At 56.1% G+C, this 24,277-nt stretch overlaps 1 protein-coding gene across 4 annotated transcripts in view; it reads left to right on the top strand.

Annotated features, from left to right (window-relative positions):
- Nucleotides 1-1,372: 1,372 nt before the first annotated feature.
- The window catches only part of PHLDB3 (pleckstrin homology like domain family B member 3), a 27,158-nt gene continuing 4,253 nt past the window's right edge, over nucleotides 1,373-24,277 (top strand). Inside the window, exons 1-12 of one of the 4 annotated variants that reach the window (XM_036428746.2) lie at nucleotides 1,375-1,676; nucleotides 2,404-2,586; nucleotides 2,688-2,825; nucleotides 6,554-6,682; nucleotides 6,849-7,013; nucleotides 7,610-7,720; nucleotides 7,828-7,911; nucleotides 8,189-8,299; nucleotides 15,962-16,061; nucleotides 16,203-16,293; nucleotides 16,374-16,461; nucleotides 18,860-18,916. In XM_036428746.2, the coding sequence (XP_036284639.1) occupies nucleotides 1,443-1,676; nucleotides 2,404-2,586; nucleotides 2,688-2,825; nucleotides 6,554-6,682; nucleotides 6,849-7,013; nucleotides 7,610-7,720; nucleotides 7,828-7,911; nucleotides 8,189-8,299; nucleotides 15,962-16,061; nucleotides 16,203-16,293; nucleotides 16,374-16,461; nucleotides 18,860-18,916 (1,491 nt within the window). In that variant the 5' untranslated portion in view covers nucleotides 1,375-1,442. Of the gene's footprint in view, nucleotides 1,677-2,403; nucleotides 2,587-2,687; nucleotides 2,826-6,553; nucleotides 6,683-6,848; nucleotides 7,014-7,609; nucleotides 7,721-7,827; nucleotides 7,912-8,188; nucleotides 8,300-15,961; nucleotides 16,062-16,202; nucleotides 16,294-16,373; nucleotides 16,462-18,859; nucleotides 18,917-24,277 lie in introns of all 4 variants that reach the window. The other 3 variants (XM_036428747.2, XM_045578191.1, XM_045578192.1) reach the window with 3 other exon arrangements.

The following is a 24,277-nucleotide window of genomic DNA, read 5'->3' as shown; positions in this document are numbered from 1 at the left end:
AATATATTTTTTAAAAAATAAAGTGGAGACAGACACCGTTTCCTCAAGAGGATGAGGGTGAAATGAAATGAACATAACGTGTGTGTGGAGCGTTAGCACAGCTCCTGACATCCAGCCACACTTTCTCACACACCAGTTATTTTCCTGTTTTTGCCCAGAGAGGAAAGGGTCTGGCCCATGCACCTTTAACCTCTCTCCTCCACCCCTCCGCCCCATGGCAAAGTGGGGGGCGGGGGGAGGGAGGGTGCACACTTCCCCCTGTTTCTGGGCGGGTCTCTGACTCAGCTCAGGGCACCCCCTACCCTTGCTCATCTCCCCAAACCGGTCAGGGCCCTTCTAAATGGCTCATTAGCGGGGAGAGGCCCCTATCCGCATTCCCTTCCTTCCAGGATTCCCAGGGCCTGGGCCTTAGGGAGGCGTTCAGACAAATGCGAGCACGACACCTGGCCCTCCAGGGGCAGGACTGGGGGCGCTGGAGGCAGGCTGGGGGGGGGGGGGGGGGAGGGGAGGTGTCACGATGCTGGGTTTTCCATGGGCGGAGCCGGGACGCCCGGATGCTGGGCTGCGGGCGGGGCCCGCTGGTCGCTCCCTCCTCCCTCAGGAGCTGTTGGACCTGTTGTGCCCCCCCCCCACTTCCGGGGAGGGAGGCAGCAGGCTCTCCTCCCTCGTCCAGCCACCTGTTCCGCAGGCAGCAACAGCAGCGCCCGGAGAGCGGAGGGGAGCGCCGGGTCCCCAGCGGGTGAGGGGTGAGGGGGTCGGGGTGGCCGGGCAGCGGGGGCTGGAGACGCGGCTTCCTGGGTCTGCGGGGCGGAGGAGGCTGGGGTTGGGGCATCCGGCTCCCCGGAGGAGCTGAGGACTCAGACTCCTGGCTGTCTAGAGAGAGGGAGGCTGGGAGCCCCGGCTCCCGGGTCCCTGCAGGAGATGGCACGGGCGCCACTCTCTTCACTGGGGCAGAGCCAGGTGTGCGAGGTCCCGGGGAGCTGGGGACCGGAGCCCGGACTCCCGGGTCCCCGCGGGAGGAGGAGATGGGGTCGCTGTAAGGTTGTCCAGGGCTGGGGGCGGGGTGTGTGTGTGTGTGTGTGTGTGTGTGTGTGTGTGTGTCTGCTGCGAGGGTGCAAGGCGCCACACCTGATAGAGGGGAGAAACCTATTGCGGGCGAGCTAGGACCCGGACTCAGATTTCGGTGTCGCCTCCGGGGGCGTGGCGCCCTAGGAGCCCGCGAATCCCGCCTCTTAAAACTCCAAGCCACGCTCCCGGAATGCTCAGTCGCATCCTTTGATCCTTAGGTCTCGCCTGTTTGGAGCTCCTGGGCCCCGCCCCACGGCGTCAAGCCCCGCCTCTCCCGCAGCGCCAGGCCCCGCCCCGAACTCCGAACCCCGCCCCCACGGCCCAGGCCCCGCCCCCGAACGCCGGGCCCCGCCCCCTTCCGCAGCGCCAGGGCCATGGGGACGCCGGGCGGCCCCAGGGAAGGGACCCCGCCGCCGCCGGCCCCCGAACGCGATGGGAAGGTTCAGCCGCCGGGCGTGCCCCAGCCCCGGGAGCACCCCCAGGGCCCCCGCCCGCCGGAGGCTCCCGAGGTCCTGGCGGGGCTGCCGAGCGGCCGCGGAGCGGAGCAGCAGGCGGAGGAAGAGGAAGAAGTGGGAGAAGGCAGCAGCACGGAGAGCAGCCGGGACGCGGTGAGGGGCCGGCGGGCGGGGCCCCGGGGCGCCCGGCAGGTGACAGTGGCCGCCAGAGGCCGGTATGGGGAGACAGACCAGATGGACAGAGATCGGAGACAGCGAGAGCCCCAGAGATAGGAAACCCCAGGGAGACTCAGACGGACCTCTACAGACCTGTGTGCAGAGACCAGATGGACAGAGACCCAGGGACGGGGAGACTGAGAGACAGGGACCCTAAAGAGTCAGAGACACAGGCAGGCAGGCCAGAGAGAGAGAGAGGAGACCCAGAGACCTAGACTCGGAGACATGGGTGTAAAGACAGGAACCCAGAAACAGGGCAGAGATGCCCAGAGAAACAAAAACAGAGACAGAGAAACCTTGAGAGAGGGAGATACTCCCGGAAGAGATGGACACTGATCGGGAGAGGGGAAGCCCAGAGAAATGGGGGGGGGTACTCAGAGAGACCTGGAGAGAAAGAGATACCCAGGCTGGACACCCAGAGAATAGGACCTGGTTAGGGAAAAACATCTTCCTTGACTTGGCTCATGCCCTTTTCCGGGGCTGTGGGGGGACCTGGGGCCTCTTCCTGGGGCCGGGTGGCCTTGGCACCCGCACCCTCCCCGGAATAAAAGCCTGGTGGCTGCCTGAGGCCACAGACCCCCCGGGTGTGAGGTGGGGAATACACCCATTGAATGACTGCTGGGGCCCGGGGCTCCCCACGTGACCCCACCCTCTGCTGTCTCAGGGGGAGGCCCCGCCTCAGGAGCAGATGCCAGCCATTCCCCCCACGCCTCCCCAGGCTAAGGAGGGGGTGCGAGGGGCGGCGCAGCGGCTCCGCGGGCAGCAGCTGGAGGCCCTGACCCGCGTGGCCCTGATGGAGCAGCGGGTGAAGGAGCTGCAGCGCCAGAGGAAGGAGCTGAGGATCGAGGTGAGGCTGCAGACCCACGGGGAGCCCCCCGGGCCTTTCCTCCTCGGGGGTCCAACGCCCGGTCCCCAGCCCGCGGGCCCAGCCCTGCATTCTCTCCGCAGATGGAGGTGGAGGTGGCCCTGCTGCGCGGGGAGCTGGCCGGGGAGCGCGTGGCCGCCCGGCGGGAGGAGGAGCAGCTCCGGGCGCTGCTGGAGCAGCAGGCGGACGCGGAGCAGCGCAGCCGGGAGCAGCGGGAACAGGTCTGGTTGTCCCGCTGGGTCTCCGTCATCAGTTGTCCCTCCTTGTCAGAAGGATATTCCTGGTGGGGTCCTGGGACCAGGGTTACCGCTGGAGATACTTGGGCTGGGCGGGGAAGCTGTGGTGGAACAGATGCCTTCTTATTTTCTCCTGCATCCCTGGCCGGGATGGTGGGGCTTCTTCCTCTGCCCCACTCTCTTTGGTCAATCTCTGTTTTTTAAAGTTTTTTTTTTAGTATATTTTATTGACTTTCCACAGAAAGGAAGGGAGAGGGATAGAGAGTTAGAAACCTCGATGAGAGAGAAACATCGACCAGCTGCCTCCTGCACACCTCCTACTGGGGATGTGCCTGCAACCAAGGTACATGCCCTTGACTGGAATTGAACCCGGGACCTTTCCGTCTGCAGGCTGACGCTCTATCCACTGAGCCAAACCGGTTTCGGCCTCTTTGGTCTCTTAATGTCACGTTGTGGAAAACATTAAGCCAACAAGCACAGAAGAGTCAGGTGGCCGCCATATTGGGGCACTTACTAGCTTCAGCGGTGATTAACTGTCATTCCTGTTTCATATTCCTCAGCTGGCTTCCCTATCCCTAGTTTTGAAAGCTCATCCCAGGCATTATATTATTATTATTATTATTATTATTATTATTGATTTTGTTAATCCTCACCCGGGGATATGTTTCCATTGATTTTTAGAGAGAGTGGAAGAGAGAAGGAAAGACAGAGAGAAACATCGATGTGAGAGAAACACATCAATTGGTTGCCTCCGGCAGGAGCCCAGACCAGGGTCTGGGCCGGGAGGATCCTGCAACCAAGGTACACGCCCTTGACCAGAATCGAACCCGGGACCCTTTGTTCAGCAGGCCGATGCTCAATCCGCTGAGCCAAACTGCTCAGGCTATTTATTTCTTTTTAAACATTTATCTTTATTGTTGAAAGTATTACAGGTGTCTCCCCACCTTTCTTTTTCCTATTGACCCCTGCATCCCACACCCACCTCTCCCAGGCCTTCACCACACTATTGTCTGTGCCCATGGGCTGTGCATATATATACACGTACGTTTCCCAGTTAACCTCTCCCCACTCCCCCAGTCCCCCACCCCGCCTTTCCTCTGAGATTCTGCAGTCTGTTCCATGCTTCTGTGTCTCTGGGTCTATTTTGTTCATCAGTTTGTTTTGTTCATTAGATTCCACATATCAGTGAGATCATGTGATACTTGTCTTTCTCTGACTGACTTATTTCGCTTAGCATAATACTCTCCAGGTCCCTCGAGGCTGTCTCAAAGGGTAAGAGATTCTTCTTTATTCCATGGTGTAAACATACCACAGCTTTTTTATCCACTTGTCTATTGATGGGCACTGGCCGTTTCCAGATCTCAGCTATTGTACATTGTGCTGCTGTGAACATAGGGGTGCGTACATTCTGTCTGATTGGTGTTGTGGGTTTCTTAGGATATATCCCTAGAAGTGGATCACTGGGCCAAATGACAGTTTCATTTTTAATATTGTTTTATTTCCCGTTTTCATGTTTCCAGATTGTCTCAGAAATGCCCCTTGGCTGTTTGAATCAGGTCCCCCCAAGGGTTGGAATGCTGGGTGTGTTGTTTCACGTCTAACCGCGCCCCCTGCTGCTGTGTTCCGTGTGATTTTCTGGAGAAACCGAGTCTCTGTCCCATGGTCAGGATGTGGCCTGTGTCCTTTGCCAGGTCCTCTTCCTGCAGCAGGTAGAGGGTTAGAACCGGCTGGGTCAGGCTCATGTGTGCTGAGTGCTTCCTGTGCTGGGCCGGGTCAGGGGCGTCGCCTCTGGCTGCCCAGACCTCAGTGAGCTCACTCTGATCTCATCCTGATAATCGTTGACCTAAAGGCTTTGACATCCATGCAGTGGTGGTCATTGCTTGCACTGGTCACCATTGTAACTTAGAAATTGGTAACTTCGTAATTCTATCAGTGGTTCTCTTTGCCCTTATCTTGTGTGTTGTATTTTCCTTAGGCTGGGCCCAGGGTCCTCATTCACCCTCAAAAAGCCTGTATTGCTCCCCGCCCTGATTTCCCTCCTGTAATCTAGACCCGTGTCCTGCTTCTTAAGATACTGGTTCCTGGGTGCACCTTCCTCCCTCACACCCAGGGGTCCAGGCCCCCAGTCCCTCCTCCCTCACACCCAGGGGTCCAGGCCCCCAGCCCCTCCTCCCTCAGACCCAGGGGTCCAGGCCCCCAGCCCCTCCTCCCTCAGACCCAGGGGTCCAGACCCCCAGCCCCTCCTCCCTCAGACCCAGGGGTCCAGGCCCCCAGCCCTCCTCCCTCACACCCAGGGGTCCAGGCCCCCAGCCCTCCTCCCTCACATCCAGGGGTCCAAGCCCCCAGCCCCTCCTCCCTCAGACCCAGGGGTCCAGGCCCCCAGCCCCTCCTCCCTCAGATCCAGGAGTCCAGGCCCCCAGCCCCTCCTCCCTCAGACCCAGGAGTCCAGGCCCCCAGCCCCTCCTCCCTCAGACCCAGGAGTCCAGGCCCCCAGCCCCTCCTTCCTCAGACCCAGGAGTCTTGGCCCTTCTCAGTCGCCGTACCCAGAGCTGACCTCAGCACTCCCTTTTCTGCGTTGTCCCTGCCTCACCCTCCCTCCAGTCAGTCACCAGGCCAGAGTCCTGGACCTTGCTCTGCACACGTCTCGTTCACACCCAGGCCTGTCAGTCCACATGTCAGTCCTTTCCGTTCCCTGAGCCTCTCTCTAGTCTGTCTCCTTTGCAGCCCCACCGCCCAGGCCCAGAGTGGGTCTCATTCCATTCTTGGGGGACTCGTGAAGGAGCGGGTGTCAACCCCCTGAATCCATCTCCCAGAGACCCTTGCGATCCCTCCGCGCTCCCCATGGCCCCGGACTGAGGCCCGTTAGCCCGGCCGGCCAGCCCGGGCAGGAGCTGTGCCCGCCGTTCCCCTGTGGCCTCCACCGCGCTCACTGTCTCCCCCACGTCTGCCTCCCCGACCAGAGTTTGCCCTAAACTTCCCACTCTCTTCCACTTCTTGGTGCCTTTGCAGCATGCTGTTCCTCTGCCCAAAATGCCCTTCCAGCCCGCCTCCCCCCCCCCCCCCCCCAGTCTTTAAATGCTCCCCAATGTCCGAGGCTCTCCTTCAAATCCTTCCACCCAGGAAACCTCGGGCTATCCCAATAAAACTGCCCCGCCCCTGGGTTCCCACGGTCTCTGCATTTCACCGCCCTCGTTGTCTCAGGCAGGAACTGTGTCCCCACCTGGAGCCGAGGGACCAGGCCTCATCCCCGCTCTGGGCCCCGGTGTCAGTCACCCAGCGTGGACGTGTTTCGCATTCATTCATTTCTTAAAAATATATATTTTATTGATTTTTTACAGAGAGGAAGGGAGAGGGATAGAGAGTTAGAAACATCGATGGGAGAGAAACATCAATCAGCTGCCTCCTGCACACCCCCTACCGGGGATGTGCCGGCAACCAAGGTACATGCCCTTGACCGGAATCGAACCTGGGACCCTTCAGTCCGCAGGCCGATGCTCTATCCACTGAGCCAAACCGGTTTCGGCTGGTTATTGATTTTATTTTTTTATTTAATTTACTTAAAATTTTTTTTAAATTATTATCTGTGTACATATTTTAACATTGCCCCCCCCCCCCCCCCCTACAGACCCTCCCTCCCAGAGTGGTTATTGACTTTAGAGTTAAGTCTGTCCCCTGTGCTCAGGGGAAGACAGAAGGCCCGGCTTTTCTTCCAGGAGCAGAGGCGGCTGAGCCAGGAGCGGGAGCGCGTGGAGGGGCTCCGGCAGAGACTCCGGGAGGCCGAGGGGCGGCTGGACTCGCAGCCGGAGGGCCAGCGCGAGCGGCTGCTGCAGGGCGTGCAGGAGGTGAGGCCGGGGCTCCCGGGGACCCTGTGGCCACGCCCCTCCGGCCCCAAGGCCTTCTGTACCCTCCGCCCCAGAGCCCCCCACACCCAGGACTCCAGCCTGGGTGCTCCTGACCAGGAGTCCTGGCCCGCCCTCCCTCCTGAGCCCCGGGGCTTCCTGCCCGCAGATGAGGGAACAGCTGGACGCGGCCCAGCGCGCCTACGAGGACCTGGAGTTCCAGCAGCTGGAGCGGGAGAGCCGGCGGGAGGAGGAGGACCACCGGGACAGCCCTGGCGCGTGGGTGCCGGACCCCAAGGTCCAGGAGCTCCAGGCCAGCGTGGCCCAGCACAGGGTGAGCGGGGCTGGACCGGCCTGCCTCCCTCCTGTCCCCCGCTGGCTTCCCCACTCCCTGTCGGGCCCTTTCTCTGTGTCCTGCCCGTGTCACCTCGCAGCAGTAACCACAACAGCTGCTGTTTATTTATTTTTAAAAAACCATCATTTATTTTGTACAGAGAGGAAGAGAGAGGGACAGAGAGTTAGAAACATGGATAAGAGAGAATCATCGATCAGCTGCCTCTTTCACACCCATCCACCGGTTTCGGCTCTGCCCCATCTTCTTTCTCTGCATCTCTGGGATCTGTCTGGGTCCTTCCTGCTGTAGCTTCTGGTCTGTTTTCTGTTTGTCCCTTTCTCTCTCTCTCCCGCAACTCTCCCCAGGTCTCCGTGCCCCTTGCTCTCTCCGTGTATCAAATCCTCCATCCCCTCGCTGGACACCCCCAAGGGGAGAAGGCACTGGGAAGCTTAGGGCCATTACGGAGTTTGCCCCCAAACTTCCCACTGAGTCCCCCCAGCCCCTCCCGGGCCCCAGGGTCTGTGTGACGGGGTGGCTCTGTGGGAGCTGCTGGGGTGCGGGGGCAGTGAGTGATGAGGGCCCGGGGCGTCCTGCAGCGCCGGATCCAGGTGCTGGAGGAGCAGCTGAAGTCGCTGGGAGAGCAGATGGCAGCTGAGAGCCGGGGGCTGAGCCAGAAGAAGGAGGAGGCCGTTCAGGCCCTGACACAAGTAGGTGGCTCCCAGCCCTGCTCCCCCGGGCCCCTCCACGGGGCACCCGGGCGCCTCCCTGAGGCTGGGGCGGCCCATTCAGCCTGTGATGTGGTGCCTTTCCCCAGGAGCGGAGCCGGCTGCTCGAGCTGAACTGCTTTCAGGGAGGCCCTGGCGGAGACTTCTCCGAGCCCAGCCAGGCCCTCACGAAGGTACGGGGTGTCATGCACCTGCCAGCCCCTCCTCCCTTGGGATCCAGGACTCGGGGCCTCGGGAATTTGGGTCCCCAGCTCCTCCTCCTCCTCAGGCCGCCCTCCATCCTCACGCGCATGCTGGGAGCCTGGACAGCAAACCCTCCTGTGACCTCGGGCCTTTGTTCTTTCCCCCGAGCTCTGGGCTGGCGCCGGAGGCCGTGGCCAGAGCGCCTGGAACTGGGGGTCCCCGGGGTCCCTCCAGCTCCTGCTCATCGTCACCCCCGCTCTCCCGCAGCTCCTGTTCACGCAGAAGACGGACCGCCAGCTGCTGGTGCTGCAGGACCCCGCCGCCCACACGGCCGCTGCTGCCTCCTCCTGCCTCTTCTCTGTCCACAGCTCCTTGCAGGTGCCTCCCCACCCCCCCCCGCCCCCACCCCCCACCTCCTCCCGCCGCACCATCCCAGTCCCATGCACACTGTGTCTTTAGAGCTCCCGCTGTGGTTTTCTAGTTTTAGTTTGATCAGACTCCAGCTTTATTTATTTGTTTTTTTTCCTTCTCCCTAACCCCTGTCTCTCCCCTGGAGAGATGGGAGCATGTGTGTGCGCCCAGGAGTACATTTCATTTTCTCTTATTAAAAAAAATATATATTTTTCACTGATTTTTTTCAGAGGAAGGAAGGGAGAGGGAGAGAGAGAAACTTCGATTGGCTGCCTCTCACCCTTCCCCCATCCCCCAACTACCAGGGATTGAGTGTGAAACCCAGGCATGTGCCCTGATGAGAATCGAACCAGTGACCCTTCAGGGTTCGGGACAATGCTCAACCAACTGAGCCACTCCGGCCAGGGCTGGAATAAAGTTTAAAAGCATCAGAACAGGCATATTGATAAGAAGGCCTCCTCTTCCCACCAAACTTCTTGTTTTTTGAGTATCCTTCCTTCCAGATCTTCTTCTTTTAAAAAATACATTTTTATTGATTTCAGAGAGGAAGGGAGAGGGAGAGATAGAAACATCAATGATGACAGAGAATCATTGATTGGCTGCCTCCTGCACATTCCCTATGGGGATCGAGTCCACAACCAGGGCACATGCCCTTGGCCAGAATCGAACCCAGGACCCTTCGGCCCAGAGGCTGATGCTCTATCCACTGAGCCAAACCAGCTAGGGCCTTTTGGACCTTCTTAGATGTGAGAGTCCCACCTTATTAATGGGACAAAGATTTTTTAATGGTTGCTTCTGATTTTTTTCCCCATAAATTTATTTTTTTATTTTATTAAATTATTATCTGTGTACATATTTTAACATTGCCCCCCTTACATACCCTCCCTCCCCAGAGTTTTGTGTCCATTGGTTGTACTTATATGCATGTATACAAGTCCTTCGGTTGATCTCTTATCTCCCCCAGATCTCCCTACCCTCCCGGCTTTAATTTAACAGTCTGCTTGTTGCTTTACTGTCTCTATATCTATCTTTTGGTTCATCAGTTTATAATGTTCTTTATTATCCATAAATGAGTGAGGTCATGTGGTGTTTCTCTTTCATTGACTGGCTTATGTCACTCAGCATGATGTTCTCCAATTCCATCCAGGTTGCTGCAAATGATGGCAGCATAGTATTCCATTGTGTAGATGTGCCATGGTTTTTGGATCAAATCATCTGCTGATGGGCACCTAGGCTGTTTCCAAATCCTAGCTATTGTAGATTGTGCTGCTATGAACATAGGGGTGCATATATCCTTTCTGATTGGTGTTTCTAGTTTCTTGGGATATATTCCTAGGAGTGGGATTACTGGGTCAAATGGGAGTTCCATTTTCAGTGTTTTGAGGAAACTCCACACTGTTCTCCACAGTGGTTGCACCAGTCTGCATTACCCCTGCAGTGCACGAGGGTTCCTTTTTCTCCGCAACCTCGCCAACACTTGTCGTTTGTTGATTTGTTGATGTTGACCATTCTGACAGGTGTGAGATGGTACCGCATTGTTGTTTTGATTTGCATCTCTCAGATATGCTTCTGATTAAAAAAAAATATATATTCTATTGAATTTTTATAGAGAGGAAGGAAGGGAGAGGGATAGAGAGTTAGAAACATTGATGAGAGAGAAACACTGATTAGCTGCCTCTTGCACACACACACACACACACACACACACACACCCCGCACACACATACACCGGGGATGTGCCTGCAATCAAGGCACATGCCCTCGACCGGAATTGAACCCGGGACCCTTCAGTTTGCAGGCCAACGCTCTATCCACTGAGCCAAACCGGTTTTGGTGCTTTTGATTTTTAATGAAGTAGAGTAGGTGGCGGAGTGTGGTGCCTGGGATGGGTGAACGTTTGGTGACGGTGGTTTGGTTTGCGTTGTGTGGATATGGAGTTGGGGTGAGCACTTAGAAATTGGTAGCTCTTGTTGTATCATGTAAAACTGTGCAGGAATGTGTGTCTCGGTGATGAAGTTGGCTTTTACTTTATAACTTCATCCTCTGGCACAGAGTTTGTTTCCCACGGATGCATTTAGAGCCGACTCACCGTTGTTCATGACTGATAACAACAATACACACAACAGCAGCAGTACTCATGACAGCTGACAGTGACGAGTCTTCATCGTGTGCCAGACTCTGTTTTAAACGCTTCACATGATTCACTCACTCGGTCTTGCAAAAGCTCTCGAACGGGGTTCTTAGATCCACGTTAGAGGTGCGGACACGGAGGCAGAGAGGTGAGGTTCCTTGGCTAGCGGGCATGCGGCAGGGCTGGGATTCGAACCGGGCACTCTGTGTTCAGAGCCTGCGCTCTCACCCACCTGGGCTTCCCTGCGGAAACTATTCTATTCTGTCTCTCTCTTTTTTAATCCCCACCCCAGGATATGTTTTCATTTATGTTAGGGAGAGAGGAAGAGAGAAAAACATGAATATGAGGGTTAGGATTAGGGTTAGGGGTTAGGGGTTAGGGGTTAGAGGACATGATCAGCTGCATGTCCTTTTTCTCCAACCCCTCTGATACCCCAGCTGGGAATAGAACTCACAGCCCTTTGGTACGTGAGATATGCTCCAACCAGCTCCAACCAACTGAGCCACGGGGCCAGGGCTGTCTTTATTTATTTATTTTTTTAGTTTAGAGAGAGAGGAGGGGAGAGAGAGAAATGTCGATATGAGAGTCACGTTGACTGGTTGCCTTCTGCACACGCCCTGGACAGGGCTGGGGAGCACAGACCAATGCTCTAACCACTGAGCAATCCGGTCAGGGCAAGGTAGTGTTTATTAAAATACATTAAAAAAAAAAAAAATATATATATATATATATATATATATATATATATATATAAAATCAGTTTGGCTCAGTGGCTAGAGCATCAGCCTGGGGACTGAAGGGTCCCAGGTTCAATTCCGGTCAAGGGCATGTACCTTGGTTGCGGCCACATCCCCAGTGGGCAGTGTGCAGGAGGCAGCTGATGGATGTTTCTCTCTCCTCTAACTCTCTATCCCTCTCCCTTCCTCTCTGTAAGAAATCAATAAAATATATTTAAAAATAAATAAATAAAAAACAAAAAAATATCTTATTGATTTTCTATAGAGAGGAAGGGAGAAAGAGAGAGAGTTACAAACATCGATGAGAGAGAAACATCGATCAGCTGCCTCCTGAACACCCCCTACAGGGGATGTGCCTGCAACCAATGTACATGCCCTTGACCAAGAATCGAACCTGGGACCCTTCAGTTTATAGGCTTATGTTCTATCCACTGAGCCAAACAGGTCAGGGCTAAAATACATTTCATTTTCCAAATTGAGCTCTCAGCTGTTCAAGTGTGTATATATATATTTTTGGGGGACACCCTGTATATAATGAAAATATACTGTCTCATTGTGTGCTCAGAAGAACCCCCAAAAGTAGGTCTTAGGAACTGGGCCATGGGTGAGCAGATAAGGTCTGGGAAATTAGCTTTGCAGATAGTTTCCGTGGAAGCCTGATAAAGGCGGAGTATCAGCTGGGTTGCCAGGCAACCGACGTAGAGTAAATAGGGCCCTTTTCAGTCAATTGCTTATCTATAAATAGGAAGGGTGTCCATTCCTATGGAGTTGATTCCTGAGTTATTGGCCCCGGTGGACAAAAAGCTTCTAAAGACAGGTGGGCCCGGAATCTGCTGATGGGATCGCGCACCCAGCTTGCCCCGTGGTAGAGGCTGGGGGCGGGGGGGGGGGGGGGGGGAGGCCAGGCGTTCTCCTGTGCACTTTGCATGAGGTCACTTGGGTTGTTTTTTTAAATTTTTTAAAATATATTTTATTGATTTCTTACAGAGAGGAAGGGAGAGGGATAGAGAGTTAGAAACCTTGATGAGAGAGAAACATCAATCAGCTGCCTCCTGCACACCTCCTACTGGGAATGTGCCTGCAACCCAGGTCCATGCCCTTGACCGGAATCGAACCTGGGACCCTTCCGTCCCCAGGCCAATGCTCTATCCACTGAGCCAAACCGGTCAGGGCCACCCGTTTAAGCCGTGCATCCACCACAGCGGGCAGTGGGCCGTCGCCCCCTGTGCAGAAGGGCAGTCTGAGAACAGAGGTGGCCTGCCACGGTCACAGGCCTGGTGCGTGGCGGAGCCCGGCTTGAGCCACGCCTGTCGGTGTCCGTGGCCTGTGCCTTTGGAGGACTAGGGCTGCTGGGAACCCTCCAGGCGCAGTGGGCACCGAGGTCAGCACCGGGTCACAGGGAGCAGCGGGCTGCAGGGCACAGCGGGGTCCAGGGAGTGTCCCTCACTCCGCAGGTGAACACACACACAGACGATTGAATGTGTGACTCGCGCGTTGCTCCTCCCTGCCCCTTCTCCCCTCCCACTCCAAGGGCTGATTGATCCGCGAATTCCACCCCGTCTTCCCAGCATCACGTGACGTCTGAGGACGGCCTCTGCTCGGGTTCAGACGCCTGTCCTGCCCCGTCCCAGCTGGCTGGACTGAGACCCGTCCCTGTGCCTCAGTTTACTTCCCTGCAAAATGGGAAGAATAGCAGCGCCCACTGGTTAATGGTTAAAGCCGTGGCTGGCAAACCGCGGCTCGCGAGCCACATGCGGCTCTTGGGCCCCTTGAGTGTGGCTCTTCCACAAAATACCACGGCCTGGGCGAGTCTGTTTTGAAGAAGTGGTGTTAGAAGTTTAAGTTTAAAAAATTGTGGCTCTCAAAAGAAATTTCAATTGTTGTACTGTTGCTATTTGGCTTTGCCGACCACTGGGTTAAAGGCTTAGCGTGGTGCCTGGCACACAGCAGATGCTCAGTGAATGTGGGCTGCTGGCACTCTGAGCCCAATCACAGTGATTAGTAGGGTTATAACTGTGAGCATCCTTCTTCGATCCACTCCCACCCTCGTCTCTGGTTTTGTGACCCTCTCCTGGCTTCCTGCTTCCTCGCTGATGTCTCCTCTTACGTGGTGTCTCCCAATAACCTCTCCCCGCACAGCCGTCTTCCCACTTCAGTCCTCCCCATCAAGTGCCCTCAGTTGCCCCCAGGCCTCCTCACCTAGGTCCGCCAGCCCCTGCCCACCTCTCCCCCCGTCTCCCCACTCCTCGGCTCTGCTGCAGGAGCGCTGACCAGCCGGTACCCGTTCCCGCCTCAGGACCTTTGCACTTGGCCCCTTCTCCCCTGGCCATCTCTTATCCTTGGACCTTAGGCCAGCGTCCAGAAGGCTGGAAGGTGGCCCTCTTTTAATCCTAACGGGAGGGTATGGTTATTGATTTTAGAGAGCGGAAGGTAGAGAGAAATATCAATGTGAGAGAAATAACCATGGGAGAGAGCAACCTCGATCACTTGCTTCCCGTACATGCCCCTATTGGGGCTCGAACCTATAACCTTTTTTTTGGTGTACTGGGGGACACTGTCACCTACTGAGCACACTGCAGAGCCAGGCTGCACTTAATTGTCTTGTTTATTTAAATGTTTTTTTATTTATTATTTTATTTTTTTATTTTATTTTATTTTATTTTATTTTATTTTATTTTATTTTATTTTATTGTTAATCCTTACTTGAGGTTATTTTTTTTTCATTGGTTTTCATTTTTAAAAGTATTTTTATTGATTTCAGAGAGGAAGGTAGAGGGAGAGAGAGATAGAAACATCAATGATGAGAGAGAATCATTGATTGGCTGCCTCCTACATCCCCCCTCCCCCACTGGGGATGGAGCCCACAACCTGGGCATGTGCCCTGCCTGGGAATCCAACGCTGACCTTCTGGTTCATAGGTTGACACTCAGCCACTGAGCAAGGCAGGCCGGGCTCCGTTGATGTTTAGACACAATGGAAAGGAAGGGGAGAGACAGAGAGAGAAACATTGATGTGAGAGACACGTCGATTGGTTGCTTCCTGCAGCACCCAGACTAGGGCAGGGGATTGAGCCTGCAACCAAGGCGTGTGTCCTTGGCTGGAATTGAACCTGGGACCCTTCAGTTTGAGGGCTGACTCTCCAACCACTGAGCCAAATCTGCTAGGGCTTATTGATTTTAGAGAGAGAGGAAAGGAGAGGGAGAGAGAGAAACATTGATGAGAGAGAAACATCAACTGCCTACTGCACACTCCCTCTCCCATCCCCTTCACCCCCCTACCTCCCACTGGGGATTGAGCCTGCAACCCAGGCATATGCCGTGACTTACTTATTTTTTTAAAGCGAGTAAGAATGAACATTCTCCTCATTCAGAGTTCAAAGGGCATGGGAGGTGATGCAGAGAAATGGCTCTTCCACTATATTTCTGCTGGGGGTGGCTGGGGAGACCGATTCCTGTGTCTTCTTGGAAATGTTTGTGTTTACACGTTCTGTCATTCTGTCTCCCCTCTTTGTGTGTAGATAGGTCTTCACCCTGCTCTATGCTTTTTTGTTGTTGTTAATCCTCATCTGACATATTTTTCTATTGTTTTTTAGGGAGAGTGGAAGAGAGGGAAAGACAGAGAAACACTGATGTGAGAGAGACACATCCGTTGGTTGCCTCCTGCATGTGCCCCAACCAGGGCCTGTCCAGGGAGAAGCCTGCAACCTAGGTACCTACCCTTGACCGGAATTGTACCCTGGACCCTTCGGTCCGCAGTCTGAAGCCAAACCAGTGAGGGCCTGCTCTATGCTTTTTTCTTGGGGATTATTTTCTCTCTGGATATAAAGAGCTTCTCCCGCCCCCACACCATCCCTCCCCGCTCCTCCCCTTTACTCTGTGGACTGCAGACTGCTTTATTTCCCCTGCCCCTTCTGCAGGCACGTGGTGGCCTCCAGGCTTCTGAGGGGAATACCTTGAACCCAGGTCATTTTGCGTACGTATGAGTATGTCCATAGGATACAATCCTATAAGTGGAACTGGAGCTCAAAGATTTACGCATTTGTCATTAAAAAAAAAGAGCCCTAACTGGTTTGGCTCAGTGGATAGAGCGTCGGCCTGTGGACTCAAGAGTCCCAGGTTCGATTCCAGTCAAGGGCATGCACCTTGGTTGCAGGGACATCCCCAGTAGGGAGTATATGAGAGACAGCTGATGGATGTTTCTCTCTCTCTCTCTCTCTCTCTCGATGTTTTTGACTCTCTTCCTCTCCCTTTCTCTCTGTAAAAAATCAATAAGATATATTAAAAAAATAAAATAAAAGAGCCAAATTGGCCTCCATAAAGGTTGTTCCAGTAGAACCCCCTGCCTCCCCCCGCCCTCTAACTTGTGGGAGAGTGTCTGGGTTTCCCACGCGCCCACACACAGTGGAATTTTTCTTTATAGTTTTATCAAAATGTGATTCACGCACCACACAATTCACCCGGTGAAGAAGTATAATCCAGTGGCCTTCAGTATATGAGGAGTTGTGCAACCATCACCCCAACTTCAGGGCCTGTCCGTCACCCCTCAGTTCCCTCTCTTCCCCGGATCCCTGGCCGCCATAACCTACTTCCTGTCTCTGGATCTGCCTGTTCTGGGCGTCAGGCCGTGTGGCCCTCTGAGCCTGGCCGCTGCCTCAGCCCCTGGGCCGCGGGGCTTTCTGATCTGTGCCCATTAGATGGAGGTTCCCCCCGGCAGCCAGTCCTCCGGCTTCCGGCTGAGATTGGGCATCTTGTGTGTTTCCAGGGCTCCATCGGCCTCCAGCGGAATGGAAGTCTGACCCGGAAGAGGGGAGAGAGGCTGAGCCAGAAGGGGTCCCCCCGGCCTCTGTCTCTCCACTGTACCGGTGAGGACCCCTCCCCGGAGACCCTCCCCGCCTTCCTGCAGCTCAGGATGGAGGGACTTGGCCTGGGTGCCTATTGGGGGTGGAGAGGAGGGAGCGGACGAGGGGGAATCCCAGCCTCCTAGCCCAGCTCCTCTCGCCCAGGACCCCTGGAGGCCCCAGCCCTCCCACCAGCAGGAGGAGACTCAGGGAGACACCCGCTCTACCAGCTGCTGAACTGCGGCGCTGGGAACAGGTGAGGCGTCCGGAGGAGGGGGGGCGTGGGGGGAGAGACAGGGCCCCTGTAACCGGCCGGGCCTCTGTCCCCCCTCCCAGCTGTGGGGCGCTCTACCCTGACATCGCCCGCATGGAGCGGCTCCTGCAGCAGGCCGTGGCGGAGCGGGAGCGGCTGCTCAAGGCCAGGGTGAGACCCCAGCCCCTCCTCCCTCAGACCCAGGAGACAGGCCCCCAGCCCCTCCTCCCTCAGACCCAGAGTCCAGGCACCCAGCCCCTCCTCCCTCAGACCCAGAGTCCAGGCACCCAGCCCCTCCTCCCTCAGACCCAGGCCCCCAGCCCCTCCTCCCTCAGACCCAGGCCCCCAGCCCCTCCTCCCTCAGACCCAGGAGACAGGCCCCCAGCCCCTCCTCCCTCAGACCCAGAGTCCAGGCCCCAGCCCCTCCTCCCTCAGACCCAGGAGTCCAGGCCCCCAGCCCCTCCTCCCTCAGACCCAGGAGTCCAGGCCCCAGCCCCTCCTCCCTCAGACCCAGGAGTCCAGGCCCCCAGCCCTCCTCCCTCAGACCCAGAGTCCAGGCACCCAGCCCCTCCTCCCTCAGACCCAGGCCCCCAGCCCCTCCTCCCTCAGACCCAGGAGACAGGCCCCCAGCCCCTCCTCCCTCAGACCCAGGAGACAGGCCCCCAGCCCCTCCTCCCTCAGACCCAGAGTCCAGGCACCCAGCCCCTCCTCCCTCAGACCCAGAGTCCAGGCACCCAGCCCCTCCTCCCTCAGACCCAGGCCCCCAGCCCCTCCTCCCTCAGACCCAGGAGACAGGCCCCCAGCCCCTCCTCCCTCAGACCCAGGAGACAGGCCCTCAGCCCCTCCTCCCTCAGACCCAGGAGACAGGCCCCCAGCCCCTCCTCCCTCAGACCCAGAGTCCAGGCCCCAGCCCCTCCTCCCTCAGACCCAGGAGTCCAGGCCCCCAGCCCCTCCTCCCTCAGACCCAGGAGTCCAGGCCCCAGCCCCTCCTCCCTCAGACCCAGGAGACAGGCCCCCAGCCCCTCCTCCCTCAGACCCAGGAGTCCAGGCCCCCAGCCCCTCCTCCCTCAGACCCGGAGTCCAGGCACCCAGCCCCTCCTCCCTCAGACCCAGGCCCCCAGCCCCTCCTCCCTCAGACCCAGGAGACAGGCCCCCAGCCCCTCCTCCCTCAGACCCAGGAGACAGGCCCCCAGCCCCTCCTCCCTCAGACCCAGGAGACAGGCCCCCAGCCCCTCCTCCCTCAGACCCAGAGTCCAGGCCCCAGCCCCTCCCCCCTCAGACCCAGGAGTCCAGGCCCCCAGCCCCTCCTCCCTCAGACCCAGGAGTCCAGGCCCCAGCCCCTCCTCCCTCAGACCCAGGAGACAGGCCCCCAGCCCCTCCTCCCTCAGACCCAGGAGTCCAGGCCCCCAGCCCCTCCTCCCTCAGACCCAGAGTCCAGGCCCCAGCCCCTCCTCCCTCAGACCCAGGAGTCCAGGCCCCCAGCCCCTCCTCCCTCAGACCCAGGAGTCCAGGCCCCCAGCCCCTCCTCCCTCAGACCCAGGAGTCCAGGCCCCCAGCCCCTCCTCCCTCAGACCCAGAGTCCAGGCCCCAGCCCCTCCTCCCTCAGACCCAGGAGACAGGCCCCCAGCCCCTCCTCCCTCAGACCCAGAGTCCAGGCCCCAGCCCCTCCTCCCTCAGACCCAGGAGCCCAGGCCCCCACCCCCCCCTCCCTCAGACCCAGAGTCCAGGCCCCCAGCCCTCCTCCCTCAGACCCAGAGTCCAGGCACCCAGCCCCTCCTCCCTCAGACCCAGAGTCCAGGCCCCAGCCCCTCCTCCCTCAGACCCAGAGTCCAGGCCCCCAGCCCTCCTCCCTCAGACCCAGAGTCCAGGCACCCAGCCCCTCCTCCCTCAGACCCAGGAGTCCAGGCCCCCAGCCCCTCCTCCCTCAGACCCAGGAGTCCAGGCCCCCAGCCCCTCCTCCCTCAGACCCAGAGTCCAGGCCCCCAGCCCTCCTCCCTCAGACCCAGAGTCCAGGCACCCAGCCCCTCCTCCCTCAGACCCAGGCCCCCAGCCCCTCCTCCCTCAGACCCAGGAGACAGGCCCCCAGCCCCTCCTCCCTCACACCCAGGAGACAGGCCCTCAGCCCCTCCTCCCTCAGACCCAGAGTCCAGGCCCCAGCCCCTCCTCCCTCAGACCCAGGAGACAGGCCCCCAGCCCCTCCTCCCTCAGACCCAGAGTCCAGGCCCCAGCCCCTCCTCCCTCAGACCCAGGAGTCCAGGCCCCCAGCCCCTCCTCCCTCAGACCCAGGAGTCCAGGCCCCCAGCCCCTCCTCCCTCAGACCCAGAGTCCAGGCCCCAGCCCCTCCTTCCTCAGACCCAGGAGACAGACCCCCAGCCCCTCCTCCCTCAGACCCAGAGTCCAGGCCCCAGCCCCTCCTCCCTCAGACCCAGGAGTCCAGGCCCCCAGCCCCTCCTCCCTCAGACCCAGAGTCCAGGCCCCCAGCCCATCTCCCTCAGACCCAGGAGTCCAGTATATTTCCCCCCAGATCTGATTGGTTAGTATCATCAATGACTCCTTCCTGAACCCACAGGAAGGAACAAGAAGAACCACAGAAGGTTCCTCAGGTCCCGCCGTTCCTGCCATCATGGTCAGTCTCCTACCCTCTCCCCACCCGCCCCCTGCTCCTCTCGCCCCTGACCTCTGCCCTTTCTTTCCTCGCCCTCTCCTCTCAGTGGCACAGACACATTTCCCGGGCCTGGCAAGGGAAGGGGAACTAGAGAGACATAGCTCCCGTCCTGTTGAGATTGTCTGTCCCCATGGCACGTCCTTGGGCGACAGGCCCCACTTCCCGCGCCTCAGTGTCCTCTCCTGTAAGCGGGTGGCGGTGTCAGCGGGTGCTGCCAGACGAGGGCAACTGCGTCCGGGGCTTTTAAAAATCATTCAACATTTTGTGGTTTTGGTTTTTGGTTCTTTTTTTTTTTTTTTAATATATTTTTATTGATTTTGTACAGAGAGGAAGGGAGAGAGATAGAGAGTTAGAAACATCAATGAGAGAGAGTCATCGATCAGCTGCCTCTTGCATACCCCCTACTGGGGATATGCCCACAACCAAGGTACATGCCCTTGACCGGAATTGAACCCGGGACCCTTCAGTCCCCAAGCCGACGCTCTATCCATTGAGCCAAACCGGTCTTGGCGTTTTTTGGTTCTTTTAAAAATACTTTTTATTTATTATAGAACTAGAGGCCTGGTGCATGAAATTCATGCATGGGCAGGTTCCCTCAGCCTGTCCTGCACCCTTTCCAATCTGGGACTCCTCAGGGGATGTCCGACTGCCGATTTAGGCCTGATCCCACAATCCAGGACCACTGGCTCCTAACCACTCCCCTGCCTGCCCTTAACCACTCTCCCTGCCTGATCACCCCTAACCACTCTCCACTGCTGACCTCATCACCCTGACCACTCTCTCCTGCTGGCCTGATCGCCCCTGACCACTTTCCACGGCTGGCCTAATCGCTCCTAACCGCCTCTGCCTGGGCCCCTGCCACCATGTCTTTGTCCGGAAGGAAGTCTGGAAGATGTCCAGTCTAATTAGCATATTGCCCTTTTATTTGTATAAACGATTCAGGCACATGCAAAAGTAGAGAGAATAAACCCCGAGATGCCCACCACACAGCTTCAGTGACGATCAGAACTGAGTCTTGTTTTAGTTGCCAGCTTTGTTTATGGATCCCACACGGACTTCCCTCTCTGCAGTGGAATATTTTACATCAAACTGCAGATATCCTATCATTTCACCAAATTCCGCTGTCATACCTTATCAAGACTATTAATTCTGTGACATCCTAATACCTGGTCCATATTCACATCCCCCTAATTGTTTCCAAAATATCACCGGGACTGTGGTTATTTAAATCTGGATCCAAACAAAGCCCTCACAATACATTTTTTAAATATCTCAAATCACTGAGATTAAAAGTCCTCCCTTTCCACTTATTATTTTTTTTAATCCTCACTTGAGACTATGTTCTTTTACTGATTTTAGAGAAAGAGGAAGGTGGGAGGAGGAGAGAGAGAAACATCCATGTGAGAGAAACATTGATCAGTTTCCTCCTGCACCACTCCCGAACTGGAATTGAACCTGTAACCCAGGCATAGGCCCTGACACGGAATCAAACCCATAATATTTTACATCAAATTGGATCCCACATGGACTTCCCTCAATGGAAAAACATCCTTAGGTGAGGATTAACAACATTATTTATTGACTGCAAAGAGGAAGGGAGAGGGAGAGAGAGAGAGAAACATCAATGATGAGAGAGAATCATTGATCGGCTGCCTCCTGCATGCTCCCAACTGAGGATGGAGCCCACAACCCGGTTCATGTGCCCCGACTGGGAATCAAACCGTGACCTCCTGGTTCATCGGTCGATGCTCAAACACTGAGCCACATCAGCCATGCCCCACTTTTGTTGTTGTTGTTAATCCTCACCTAAGGATGTTTTTCCACTGATTTTTAGAGAGAGTGGAAGAGAGGGGGAGAGACAGAGAGAAACCTTGATGTGAGAGACACGTCGATTGGTTGCCTCCCACATGGGCCCTCCCCCGGGCTGGGATGGGGCCTGAGACTGAGGTACATGCCCTTGACCAGAACTGAACCCAGAGCCCTTCAGTCCGTGGACTGATGCTCCATCCACTGAGCCAACCTGGCTAGGGCTCCACTTCTTTTTTTTTAAAATGCCATCTTTTAATGGGAAAAAATCAAGTCATTTATCTTGTAGAGATTCTCACTCTCTGGATTTAGCTGCAAGGCTCCGTATTAAAATGATATTTTCGCCTCTGCATTAATACATTTCTTTTTAAAAAAATATATATTTTATTGATTTCTACAGAGAAGAAGGGAGAGGGATAGAGAGTTAGAAACATTGATGACAGAGAAACATGGATCAGCTGCCTCTTGCACGCTCCCTACTGGGGACGTGCCCACAACCAATGTACATGCCCTTGACCAGAATCGAACCTGGGACCTTTCAGTCCGCAGACCGACGCTCTATCCACTGAGCCACACCAGCTTCGGCATGCATTAATACATTTCTGTTGTAAAGAACGCCACAGGGTGGGAAAGTGAAGGTCACCCTGGAGCCCTCCTCCCATCGCGGTTCTGTGGTTAAAAAGCCTTGGAGTTTTTCTTACACTTTCCCACGTGCCCTGCTGTGCTGTGAACTTCTTGGGAATGAGCACGTTGCTCCCAGCCTGCTTTTCGCTGCCCCACCCCGGGTGCTTTCCTTGCTCATTTCTCCCCCGTGGAGGGGTGCCTGCCGTGACGTGGGCCCTGATGGCAGCAGTGATCAAAGTGACAACCCCTGCCGATGCTCTGTCCACTGAGCCAAACCGGTTTCAGTGGGAGTAGTCTTATTTTCCCCTATTATTTAAGCAAGCAAATGTTTACAAAAGCCAGAATAGCAGGGTTAAAGTTTCAAACAGCAGTTTTTATGTGAGATGGATGCGTCAGTGCGTGCCAGGCTGATCAGAGCCAGGGAGTAGACAGAGCCCGCGGGGTGGCAGAGCTGTCCGGCCGGAACTCCAGCTCATTAAAAACGAAGCCCCTGGCTGGAACCGGTTTGGCTCAGTGGTAGATTGTCGGTCTGCGGACTGAAAGGTCCCGGTTCGATTCCGGTCAAGAACATGTACCTGGGTTGTGGACACATCCCCAGTAGGGGGTGTGCAAGAGGCAGCTGGTTGATGTTTCTCTCTCATTGACGTTTCTAGCTCTCTATCGCTCTCCCTTCCTCTCTGTAAAAAATCAATAAAAAATATATTTAAAAAAAAAATGAAGCCCCTGACACATAAGGGGGCAGCATCGCTCAGTAACCAGTGTGTCCCTGGTTCGCAGCCTAGAGGAGAACCACCGGTGGGAGAGTGACAGGAGCAGCCCCCGGGGGAGGTGCTGGTGACAGGTTCAGTCCACGGGAACAGGCTCTGAGAGGGGCAGGGGTTTTGTAGGGTGAACAGGTGGGCGGCGGGGGAGAGTCAGGAATCCCGAGTCCATCCTGCTCTGGATCAGGGCCTACTCCACCACGTCCTGCCTGGGTGGGTCCCCTGCTTTCCGAAGCCTCAGTTTTCCCATCTGTCAAACGGGGACAGTAATGGGTGGTTGGGAGAGGAAACGAAGGGATGGCTGTGGTCACTCGGCACAGTCTGGGCGCCCTGGGGGGGGCTGTCCACACACGTGGGCGACCTGTAGGACGGCCGTGTGGATTTGGCGACTTGACCCGTAGGCCTCCGGGCCCCGGTGGGTGTCCTTTTAACGGTCCCTGCCCCTCCTGCGCCTTTTTTTTTTTTTTTTTTTTAATATATTTTATTGATTTTGTACAGAGAGGAAGGGAGAGAGATAGAGAGCCAGAAACATCGATGAGAGAGAGTCATCGATCAGCTGCCTCCTGCACACCCCCCACCGGGGACACGCCCGCAGCCAAGGCACATGCCCTTGACCGGAATCGAACCCGGGTCCCTCAGTCCCCAAGCCGACGCTCTATCCATTGAGCCAAACCAGTCTCGGTCCCTCCTGCGCCTTCTCTCTGCTTCTCTGCATCCCCCCCCCCCCCCCCATTCTCCTCCTGCTCGCTCTCTCTGTCTCCCTCCGTGGGCCTCAGCTGGTGCTCACCCCTTGCTGCTGGGGCTTCGCTTTCGTCTCCTCAGCCCTCGACTCTCAAAGTGTGGCCCGTGGGCCAATTAGCGCTCCCGGGGCTTGTTAGAGGTGCAGGACCTCACCCCAGCCCAGGCCCCCGGGAGTGACTGAGTCTGAGCTTCCATGTTAACAAACGCGCTTACCCGCTGGGCTTAGCTGCGCCCAGAGCCTTAGGACCTCAGGGCACGTCCTTCTTGGCAGGGGCCACTCGGGAAGAGCAGGCCTGCTGGGCCTGGGAACAGCAGACACTGTCAGGGCCTTAGTTTGGTTCTTCTCCCCTCTGGCCACGGGACATGAGCCCCGCCTGGGGGTCCTGTCCTGGTCGGCTCTGGCTGTGTGACGTGGGCTCGAGGACAACCTCTCTGCGTCTTGGTTTCCATTTCTGTAAAATGGGGACAAAGCCCCAGGCAAGTAGCCCCGTGAGTGAGAGCATCATCCCAGTACACCAAGGTTGTGGGTTCGATCCCCAGGTGGGGCACACACAAGAGTCAATGACGAATGCATCAATAAGGGGAACAACAAATCTATTATATGTTTCTCTTCCGCTTTATCTGAAAAACAAAGACAAAGCAAAGATGGGGATGACAATGTGCTTGCTTACCCCCCCAGGGTTTGAGTTGGCAGAGGAGTTACACCTATTCAGTGCTCCGCACGGGGCATGGTCAGTGATTTAACCACAGCAACAATAATAATGGAACCCGTGCTCTGGTTTATTGATCTCTTGCTGTTTGGTCCCTGGTTAACCGGCGGAATATGAGGGTCCCACTGTGGAGACCTCATGGAGGGCCCCTCACCTCTGACATGCCTTTGGTGTTTCAGGGTTCCGGTCCCAGCTTTGCCCCCTAAACTCTGGGTGACTTCCGGCAGATTTTGTCTCTGTACCCCAGTTTGCTTATCTGTGATTTGGGGCTCATAGTGGCCCTGTCCCAGGGGCGACAGTGGGGAGTCAAGGAGCTGATGCTGGTAAATCCCTGCCAGTTTCATAGTCAATAAATATAGCTGCCAGATTCACCATTATGATTGTCATTTAAATATATATATATATATATATATATATATATATATATATATATATTTTAAATGTATTTTATTGATTTTTTACAGAGAGGAAGAGAGAGGGATAGAGAGTTAGAAAAATTGATGAGAGAATCATCGACCAGCTGCCTCTTGGGGATGTGCCTGCAACCAAGGTACATGCCTTTGACCGGAATCGAACCTGGGACCTTTCAGTCCTCAGGCCGATGCTCTATCTACTGAGCCAAACCGATTTTGGCTAAAAAATATATATTTTTATTGATTGATTTTAGAGAGAGGAAGGGA

Source organism: Pipistrellus kuhlii, unplaced genomic scaffold, assembly GCF_014108245.1.
Source record: "Pipistrellus kuhlii isolate mPipKuh1 unplaced genomic scaffold, mPipKuh1.p scaffold_m20_p_90, whole genome shotgun sequence".
Taxonomy (NCBI): domain Eukaryota; kingdom Metazoa; phylum Chordata; class Mammalia; order Chiroptera; family Vespertilionidae; genus Pipistrellus; species Pipistrellus kuhlii.
The sequence above is the reverse complement of the archived record's forward strand: the minus strand, read 5'-3'. Positions and strand labels throughout refer to the sequence as shown.